The sequence below is a fragment of the Mytilus galloprovincialis genome, chromosome 9 (assembly GCF_965363235.1).
Source record: "Mytilus galloprovincialis chromosome 9, xbMytGall1.hap1.1, whole genome shotgun sequence".
NCBI classification, from domain to species: Eukaryota; Metazoa; Mollusca; class Bivalvia; order Mytilida; family Mytilidae; genus Mytilus; species Mytilus galloprovincialis.
The window spans coordinates 63,326,259-63,336,926 of NC_134846.1; the positions used below are offsets into that span (position 1 = coordinate 63,326,259).

Here is a 10,668-nt window from a genome sequence, read left to right on the forward strand (position 1 = left end):
ATAATGGTTTATTTTAACATATTGTGACTTGGATGGAAAGTTGTCTCATTTTCATTCATACCACATCTTCTTATATCTATAGACATGATTTTAGGTAAAATTGTCAAAAATATTGGTCCAGCAGTCAACCTTGTGTTATAATCCCTACCCCTATAAAACACACAGAGATGTATTTTTCTAAATAAAACAGTGCATACATTCATTTACATTTAAAGATAATTAAATAAATCATTTCAATTTCTTATTTAATACATTTTCTGTTAGCTGTTTAATGTGTTCCTATAAAGTGGTAGTAAAGGCCTCTATTAAATGCAGAGGGTCTGATATACTATCACAAATCTATCTTGTCTAAAGTTCCTGTGCTGTCAAAAGAGATGTTTACACTATGATCATTAGTAGAGCAGGGAACTACTGATCCATTTGACGAACCTATGTTTACTCCCTGTTTTGCTGAGGTTATTGGTGGTTAATCTTTAGTTTCAATGGTATGTCGTTTTGTTTATTATAGTAATCTTATACTTTACTGCAGCTTATGCCGGATTTAGTTGGGATTCGTATATACGGCGCAGTCTCTAGTTTGATATATAATGTTTTTCCACATTTGATATAACATATTTAAAATAGCAGACTTTTACAAAAAGTATGACTCAAAAGAAAAAAACGTACAATGTCTCGAAATAGCAAGATGTATTGCAAGAATCATTTGTCGAAGGAACATTTGTTGTATTTTTTATTTTTCAAATATTTTTTTGAAAGTCTAACTTTGAAATATAGAACATTTATTTCCTTTTCTCCATAATTTATTTTAGTCGTTGCATTATCAAACTTTATTTCGTGACTATATTTGGTAATTATTGTATTATTTTTTTATGACCTTATACAGAGAGTTTTCAAAATCCATGAAACATTGGCAATCTGACAATTTAAAGAGTGTTTCCGAAACAATGTTGAATTGTGTCAATGTGATCTATGGGATGTCCTTATTATTATTTTGTATGTAAATGTACTATTATGTTCATAATTTTATGTTACGGCAAGTCTTTATATTCAGCAAGGAATATCGTTTTTAGAATAATATATAAACCATCTTTGAAAATGAGACGAAAGATACTAAAGGAAACATTGAGTAAATAAAAAAACAACAGACAATGCCATGGCATAAACAAAATGACCTCAAGCCAAGCATAAGTATTGACATTTCTTTCTTACAAGGTGATATTGTACACTGCCAACTTGACATTTGTAAATCACAGTTTGACATTCCAAATGAGCAAGGGCTAAAGCGCAACTCATAATTGAACTGATTCATCAGAAAGTCTACAAACAAAAGCTCGATAGCTGGATGCACAACTACTGGTTCACATCAGTTATCATACGACCAAAATGAACATGGTAGTACAAAATAGGAAGAAACTGTTAAGTAGATAATGTGGTACACAATTTTGACACCTAGAAACTATAACTAAGAACTACCATGTAATATTTGTGAAGAAGACATTGAGCATTTATCAATAATTATTTCTTGGTACTTATAAGCGGACTTTCATAGAAAAAAGACGAAGTTTCTTTAACAAAACCCTGAGTAATCAATATTTTTCCCAAACACCGATGCCGTTTTACGTTTTACAAACTTTGATAAGAAGCTACAACCTCTTGTATATCGTACGAGTGGAAAAATATATATTCCATACACGTGTGAAGATTGAATATTGCTACTTATGTGAGGAAAACTGATTATTTCAAAATTAACATCGTCTGTTATGAAAAAAGAAAAAAATGGGAAGAAGAGGCGCACAGTTGGTTTCAACAAGTATGCTGACAACCGGTTCAAAAAGCTACTTCAAAGTTAAATTATTATGTTGCTTATGACAGAATCAAACGCACTGATAATTTGTTCTTCGGTGTAGCCTGTTTTATTCTTGTGTTCATATAAAAATAAAAAAGCCGAATTATATCACCAAAACAATACTTTTGTAGCATATGGTACTTGTTTTATGTATGATTTTTAGAAGACTGTATCATTTTTTTCATGTGTTATGGTAGTTAAACGATAGAAAAATTAAAGGTTTTGATAAAAGTTGTATCAGAGAATGACAGAAAATTCAAGCCGTTGGGACATATTTTAACAATACTAATTTGGATGCACGTAAAAAGAGTACATATCAAAGCGTGTATCAGTACTGTAGAACTCAACATTAAATGTTCATTAAATTAGGGTTCTTACACGAAATCTTAACATTATGAACTCTTATGTTCAGCAACATTTTACCTCAATTTTTTCAATACACTTTTTCTGTTACATGTCTGAGCAAACTTTTACTTCATCAAAATATACAAATTTTATTCGTGCGATGAACTTTATTACGTTGTTCTTTATGTATTTCATCTACATATAAAAAAAAATGCTTTGAAAATAATTACATTGCATGTTTGTTTCATTATGATTCGTTATTTTGATTGGCTAACAGCAATCTCGCATACTCCTGACATTGACATACATTACAAATTGAAATGTAACATTCATGTTTACACAAGGTCCCATAATAAAGTGCACAGGTAAATAAAAGTTAAAACTTAATAGAAATCGGGTTTTCATGATCCTAGCTAAAACATTTAATTATAAGTATTTGAAAGAGTGGCGAAAGATATTAGAGAAACAGTCAAAATCGTAAAACGAAAATAAACTGACAACACCATGGCTAAAAATTAAAAAGACAAAAAGACAAAAAAAAGTATGCAAGAAACAACATAGCAAACAAAAGACTGAGCAACACGAACCGTACGATTAACTGGAGGGATCTCATGTGCTCTAGAAGGGTAGGCAGATCCTGCTCCACATGTGGCACCTGTCGTTTTGCTCATATTTTATAACAAATCTGGTTAATTGTCTTATTCGGTAGGTTACATTCATGAAAAGGGAAGCGGATTGTAGTTTCGACATAGGAAATTTACATATCCGATATCATTTGTGAAACAGTTATTCCATAACAGTCAACCAACTCGTGATGGCGTCCGTAAAATTTAAGAAGGGTTGATTTCAACTTCCCCATTTGGAACTCTTGGTTTATTAGCTTTCTTGTGGGCAGCAACCCTAGATCAAGGAAATCATGATAGGAAATACATACGCGGGAATATCGTATTAGGAGTTATATTCTGTATGCAGGTGCTGCTGGAATGTTGCTATATAGAAATGGAAAGTTCACAATTGGGAAGCTAAAATCATCTCGTTTGTCGTGAAGTTTTGTTTTCAACTGACCCTCTGACCGTGCTCACATTTAAGAATGAAGCATTTCGCGCTTCATACAAAATGTAATTCTGTCAACGCTTTTAAGAAAAAGAAGCATTTAATTCTTTACTGAAAGAAAAGGTTTTTTATTTTAATTAATTATGTTAGCATCAGCTTACGTTTGTACTTGCTAGCTTGTTTCATTTTAAGTTCAAAATTAAATGATAATGAATTCTGTATTTTTTCATTTCTTATAATGATATATTATATAGTGCGTATTATGATTCACGGTTCACACCAACAATGTCATATAACAGGTTCTAGATAGTCATCATTATGGGAATTTTTTTTGTTGGAATTTCTTTCTTCGTCTGCTGTAGCATAATGTACTTCTACTTCTGGGATTGTGTGGTAATGCTGTTCTAGTATCAAATAACCTTGTTCATCTACAGTGTCCTCTTGTTTGTTTATTTCTCTGTCATGATGGCTTGTTCTTAATTGTAACACGTTGTCAGACATTTCATTATATCCAAAATCATTTTCCTCTTCGTTAGATACTTCTATTCCAGTATAATTTGAAAATTCTGTACCAGGCAACCTTTCGTTTACTCTCTTTAGCTTTTCTTGATACATGCGAATTCTGTAATATTAAATTGTTTGAAGTAATCAATGGACACTTAATGTAGGTCAATTTCTCCAGTTAGACGGTAGATTAAAAGAAATATGCCGTGTTTGGCAAAGCTGCCTCTCAATAACAGTAACACTTTTGAACAAGACATCATTACAAATAAATAATCCAACCGCATCAATAGCTAAATGTGTCAAAACAGAACTTTATAAGCATTTTGTTCAAATATGAAATCAAATCAACAACGTAAAAAATATGTTTGATAAACTTACCGTCTGTATGATTTTATACTGATAATAACAATCAGGAATATCAGGAAAATAACAAACAGTATAACTGCTATTGTAGCTAAAAGTGAAAAAAGAAACATTCTACATTTGACACAACAATAGTTGTTTTAATGGGAAAACTTTTAAGCAAAAGCAAGGTTTGACTCTAGCTTCGCCTCATTTTTTATCTGACTGTCCCAAATCCGGAGTCTGTAGTACAGAGGTTGTAGTTGGTTTCATATCATATGTTTGGTAAATTGTTTTGTTATGAAGGCTGTTAGTTTCCTCTTTTGAATTGTTTCACATCTCTCGTGCCGGGCCTTTTTGTGGCTATACCTAAACTGTATGGTTTTTTCTCAATGTTAAATGCCGTACGATGGCAAATAATGGCTTTCTACTGCTTTATATTAGATCTTGTGGAAAGTTGTCTCATTGACAATCATATCATATCCCAAGGCTCCGTGTTGAAGGTCTTACTTTGACCTATAATGATTTATTTTTATAAATCGTGACTTGGATGGAGAGTTGTCTCATTGGCACTCATACCTTATCTTCTTATATCTACTTAAGTGAAAAAATTCGCTTCGCATTATTCATTTATTGAGTAGCAAATATATTGATGTCTACATAACTTCAATGTAAGATCATTTATTTTTCCCTTGATGTTAGGCCAAACAACATTCATGTGATCATGCATTTTCGTTTGATCAACAACAATATTGGTACAGGATTTTGTTCTTAAAAAAGTTGCTTTTGAAATTCATTAAATAGATAAATTGATATTGGTCCGTTTTAAGTTTTGTCGTAATTGTTAGTAAAGTTATGCGCGTCTTCTCTTTTTCTATTTTGATCCTTTTGAGGTATACAATTTTCAATTGCCTAATAGGTACATAATACACTCTATACCTCTTAATAGAAAACCACTTACCAGAATCAGGAAAATTACTATTACGTGGATGATCTGTCTTCGTTATACTTATATCGCAATTGTTCCTCCTTTCTAAAAGTATAAGTTATATTTCATCATTCTTTATCAACGTTAACTTTGAGAATAAAGATAATACACGTGCTTTGCAGATACAAAAAGAAAGTAAATAAATGCTGATGATAATCATATTTTCATACTATTTTGTTACATTAATAACAGTTCCTAAACATTTATAGCAAAGTTTATTTAAAAATAAGGTAAATTGATTGTTTTGGCCTACATGTATCTTATTTTTTGTAAATCTGAAACTCGACTGCTTTGTTTTATACTTCTCAAAAATATAAGCAACACCAAACTACTGAAAAATAAATATAGTGCAATCTCAATTAATCTTAAAGTTGTTTTTACTGCAATCCTTTGTGAATTCAAAATAGCTAAACAATTAGCAAACTTTAAGAAAAGGGGTCAAAATTGAAAGTCACAATTTGAACAATGTTTTGCACATGGCCTTGTTGACATAAACACAGCGGCTAAGTGGTGATTATGATGGCATAATTGATCACATATGTACAGAAATCAACATTTTCCTACAAAATCAAACAAATTGAAAGTGGCACTTTATAAAATCATCTGAGCATTCAAAGTTTGATTACCAGTTATCAAGAAGAGTTTTAAGACTTTCCTTTCGGTCAAAATTTGTTTTTATATCATAATTTCAATATTTTTCAACCGTATCGAAAATCTAATACTAAATGAAGACAAAACGTGTTTCAAGTGCACACATTTCAAAAGAGATATCTAGTTGAGTATCTATTCCCTTAACCACTCCAACATAAACCCCAAAATAACAAAAAATAAATTTTGGTAATGCATCATTCAAACATATAAAATATTTCGATTTTATTTTAACCGTTAAGAAATTAAAATACAAATTATGTTTGAATACTCCCCCCAAATGGAAAATTTCAGAACTTTCAAAAGAAAAGAGAAATCCCTGGGTTTCTTTTTTTTCTTTGAAATTAGTTTATAGGTTTGAAAAATTTCAAAAAAGTTTCCAGCTTTAAGGTGAATTATGATAAAATTGTTGTAGAACTTGCAAATACTGGTGGACGGATTTCTATGACAGCTTCCAAAGAAAAATACATGCAGTAATACCTATTTTTTTATATTGAAATTATACGTGTGACACATGCTTGAGTTATTTACCATTTGATGCAGTGTAAACAACAATAAACTAAAGAAATAAATGATTTACTCGTACATCTGAAATATTTTTGTTTTTGATGATTGTTGAAAAAAACAAACAACCATTTGTCATATCAAGATGTGAAATCTTCAGTATCAACTTAATCCTTCCCATATTCAAAATTCTATTCATAACAAATTCCTCTCTTACTATTTGTGGTTAAAATAAATTTATCTCCATGCCTCGACTAAATTTTTAGATTTTCAATAGATTTTGTTCCTCAGATAACAATTTCTATTTGGCACAACTTTTTAGAATTTTGGATCCTCATTGCTCTTCAACTTCACTGATGAGTCTTATGTAGACGAAACGCGCGTCTGGCGTACTAAAATATAATCCTGGTACCTTTGATAACTATTCTTATATAGTAATACGCTTAACACTATCAGATTTGCCTAAGCTAAGGTTGTAACTGCCTCTAGTACAGTTGTGTCAATATGAACATTTTTGGCCTAAATTGTATTTGTGCGTAACTACTTTATCATACTTTCCCAATTATTATGACCTCAAGCGTACTTAACGGATACTATTTATGAAATGATAGTTCTGTTTTACTGGAGTAAAGTTTCTCGGGTATTTCACTAAGAATTCTTCTTTTAAAATGTAAAGCAGTCTTTTGAAAAAATCGTTTAGTTTAGTTCATATTTATTTCTAAACTGTCCATCTCCATTGACATTTTTTATTTATATTTATTTTTCAATTCTATATGGAACTCGTTTGATATTAATTAAAAGTTACTAGACAATTTAATACATTAATCTATTGAAAAAATATTTTGCCAATTATGGTTTATAATGCCATCTTGTCACGTAATGTTATCATTTTAGCGGTATTCTGAACATTGCCATATAAGCGGGATGTTGGTTATCCATAAAAACAGGTTCAAACCAACTGTTTTTTTCTTTAAATGTCCTTTTCTAAGTCAAGAATATGGCAGTTGTTATCCAATAGTTGGTTTTTTATGTATGTTGGCGTTTGTTTTTTTTTTGAATAAGTTAAGTGTTTCTATTTTTCTGTTGTTTTCCTCTTACAGTTGATGTGTTTCCCTCGGTTTTGGTTTTTTGACCAGGACTTGTTTCGCTTAATCGTTTTATGCTTTATTGAAAAGCAATATACTACTGTTGCCCTTATTCATACAAGCAATATTTCCGTCAGCAGACATCATAATACAAATACGTTATTTTCGTAGTTTTTTCGTCTTGAGAAATATTTAAAATTTGTATATTCATAATACTCCTAAGTGATTTTGTCTGAATGCTTAATTGATTTGTCACAAAAATACACTTGATACATCAGATGTACAATCCATAGAAATGAATAATATATAACTATTTACGTTTTACAATTACGTTAGATTTCCATTGTTATATGAGAAGCATACCTATGACGTCACCTAGTGTAGGGACCAAAGAACATCTTTTCGCGGAATTTTCTTTAATTAAGATTTTACACTACAATAATGATAGATAATTAATTATGCACTTGTTTTGCATTAGAATAGAGATAACTGTATTGTATTTGAAGCTTTTGCGGACGTCCATCGGTAGTTTTACTGTCGCAAATACCCGTTTACCTGTCTCCGCTCCGCGTCGCTAGGTAAACTAAATTTGCGACAGTAAAACTACCAATGAACGTCCTTAAAGCTTCAAATACAATACAGTTATCTCTTAATTGTGTCAAATGTAGAATTACAATTTTATTTACAAAAATGTATTCCTGTAATAGCTCGTAAGTGGATAACGAGAATTCATTCGCCTGTCCTCACATAATCTATGCATTGAAACTGGTCGTTTTTATGGAATAAGTAGAAATAGTAGAATGTGTATTATGTGTGATAAAAATGTAGTAGAGGGTGAATTTCATTTTATTTTACAATGTACAAATTATGATGATATACGTAAGAAGTTTATCAAGAAATATTATTGGCTTATGAATTGGTACAATTGCTTTCTGTTGAAAACATTAAGGAAATCTGTAATTTAGGAAAGTACTTACTCTATGACGTTACGCACGGTATTCTGTCTATGTTTCATTTGACCATTTCTTAATGCATAAGTATGACAATAACAAATCAAATCTACGCATTATTGAATAGTAACTTGTCTTGATTTTTCATTTGAATCGAAATTAAATAAAAACCTGATTTTAATAAATTTAATGTTATGTCTCATTATATGATTAAACAATGATTTTGTGTTCATAATTTGCCGTATTTACCGTGTAAGACGTAACAACAAGCGCCAACCATCCAAATATAAACGAAGAAAAAATACTAACTACTGAATGGATTTCGATAAAATTTGTACAGATGGTATATGATATGATCATATTTATTATGTTAAACGGTCACGATAAATATCATGTCAGTTCGCAATCTAGCAGCCATTTTCGAAATTCCATATAGCTGTAAGATTTGAAAATTCGAGTACACAAAAATGAAAGCTAACACTTCAATATAATAATATTTTTATATAAATAATAGGAAAGGTTCGCCACCTCTACATAAAAATGTGATTTTATTGAATTTTACAAAAATATTTTTATTTTTAACATAGCTTCTTCCATTTTATTTTTTTTTCAGTGTTTTCCGTGTCTCCCGTAAATGTTACCATAGAGCCATTGTTCAAGATTTTTGAGTACGAGGATAATTTAGGGTATTTTAGATTTGTGACAGACAAATGAACTATGCAAACAAATGTTATTACTGAAATGTGATTTTTTTTAAAGATTTGGTTAAGCCTTCAAGGTTAAGGACACGCCAAATTTTTCATCAATTTCCATCAAGTTGTCCGTGTCTCCCGTAAATGTTACCACGTCCAAATTGAACGATTTTTGCACGGAACGTGAATGTAACGTTATAATATATAATTGTATTTCCCATTTACTGAAAGTGTAGCATGTTGTGTCTTTAGCATTTGACACGTTCTGTGTGATATTATTTTGGGAGATATTTTTTTTTGAATAATTAAAATATTTAAATCAACAAGAAAATTTGACTTCCGTCAAAGTTTTTAAGCCATTTGCTGATCGTAAAAGCGTCGGATAAATAAAAGTATCATGCAAAAGATTAGGTATTTTTAATGCAAAAGAATTGCATTTTAAACCAAGTGACACAAAAATAAACAACTGTAGATCACCGTACGGCCTTCAACAATGAGCAAAGCCCATACCGCATAGACAGCTCTAAAAGCATGATTCAATCATGATTTTCTTGATACAGACCTTCTAAAATTCAAACTGACCTTTATTCCGTGCGTTCATCGTGTATCGTGCGTGTTGCGTGCGTGCGTGCATCGTGCGTGTATCGTGCGTGTACCAATCGTGCGTTCATCATTCATCGTTCCGTGTATTTTCCGTGTAACGTGCGTGCATCGTGTATTCTTAATCGTGTAGCGTGCGTTCATCAATCTTTCATTCTTAACCGTGTATCGTGCGTTCGTCAATCGTGTATAATTGTGTATATCAGGGGTTGAAGTCATAAAACTTTGATCAGTGCTCGGAGCATAAAAATCATGCTCGAAACATGAAATCCAGCATTTTGATTGGTTGATTTTCGAGTACGAGTACAAAAAACTGACTCGAAAGTTTTATGACCGCAAGGCCAGATAACGTGCATTTGTCAAACTTTCATCTCTAATGGAATTTAAGTTAATAGACTTAAATTCAGTTATCGCTGGGGCCTCTGTCAGATAGTGTTTCCTTTTTTAGCTTTACCAATATGAGTGACGTAATATTCTGTGACGTAATTAAGTCTTTTACAGAAATTCCAAGGAAGCAAGCTGTAAATTTGTATTGTTAGCGGAAAATTTGTTAAAAACTATCTTTAATTCTAAAGTAGGGTTTGTATGGTATTGTTGATGTGTTTCACTGCATCTAATATCGTTTAGCATTGAATTTCATTATAAAGTTTGGTTTCTTTTACCAATTTTGGATATTCCAAATTATCGCCACGTGGCGAACACATGCGACTAAGGCATGATATAAATCTATTCTTCGTCTTACATTGTTATTTTATTTTAGCAATATAACTTACGAATTATGATATTGTTCAAAGTTTTTCAAATGAATAATATTGATATCGTCCTTTATGTCTTATTTATTTAAATTATAATTCATTCACGTATTTAAATTAGAATTCACGTAGTTAGACTGGCATGGTACCGTGTGAACGTGTTACACATGTTTGACGATGAGTTAAAACAATTGTTTTTATATTAGGTTTAGCTCGTAAAGAACGGCTGTGTGATTTAATACGCTGTTACAGATAAGTAACGTTATAGTTTTCGCAACTAGATCATTGAAACATATCATTATATAGCAGGAGACATGCGTTTTTGATGGGCCCCTGCATGTTCATTAAGTTTTCATTAA

At 31.1% G+C, this 10,668-nt stretch overlaps 1 protein-coding gene across 1 annotated transcript in view; it reads right to left on the reverse strand.

Moving 5' to 3' along the window:
• Positions 1-3,351: 3,351 nt before the first annotated feature.
• Positions 3,352-10,668, reverse strand: part of LOC143045583 (uncharacterized) — a 45,051-nt gene continuing 37,734 nt past the window's right edge. Inside the window, exons 8-10 of the mRNA XM_076218183.1 lie at positions 5,052-5,123; positions 4,127-4,202; positions 3,352-3,866 (exon numbers count right to left, since the gene is read on the reverse strand). Coding sequence (XP_076074298.1) covers positions 3,533-3,866; positions 4,127-4,202; positions 5,052-5,123 — 482 coding nt within the window. The 3' untranslated portion in view covers positions 3,352-3,532. The remainder of the gene's footprint in view (positions 3,867-4,126; positions 4,203-5,051; positions 5,124-10,668) is intronic.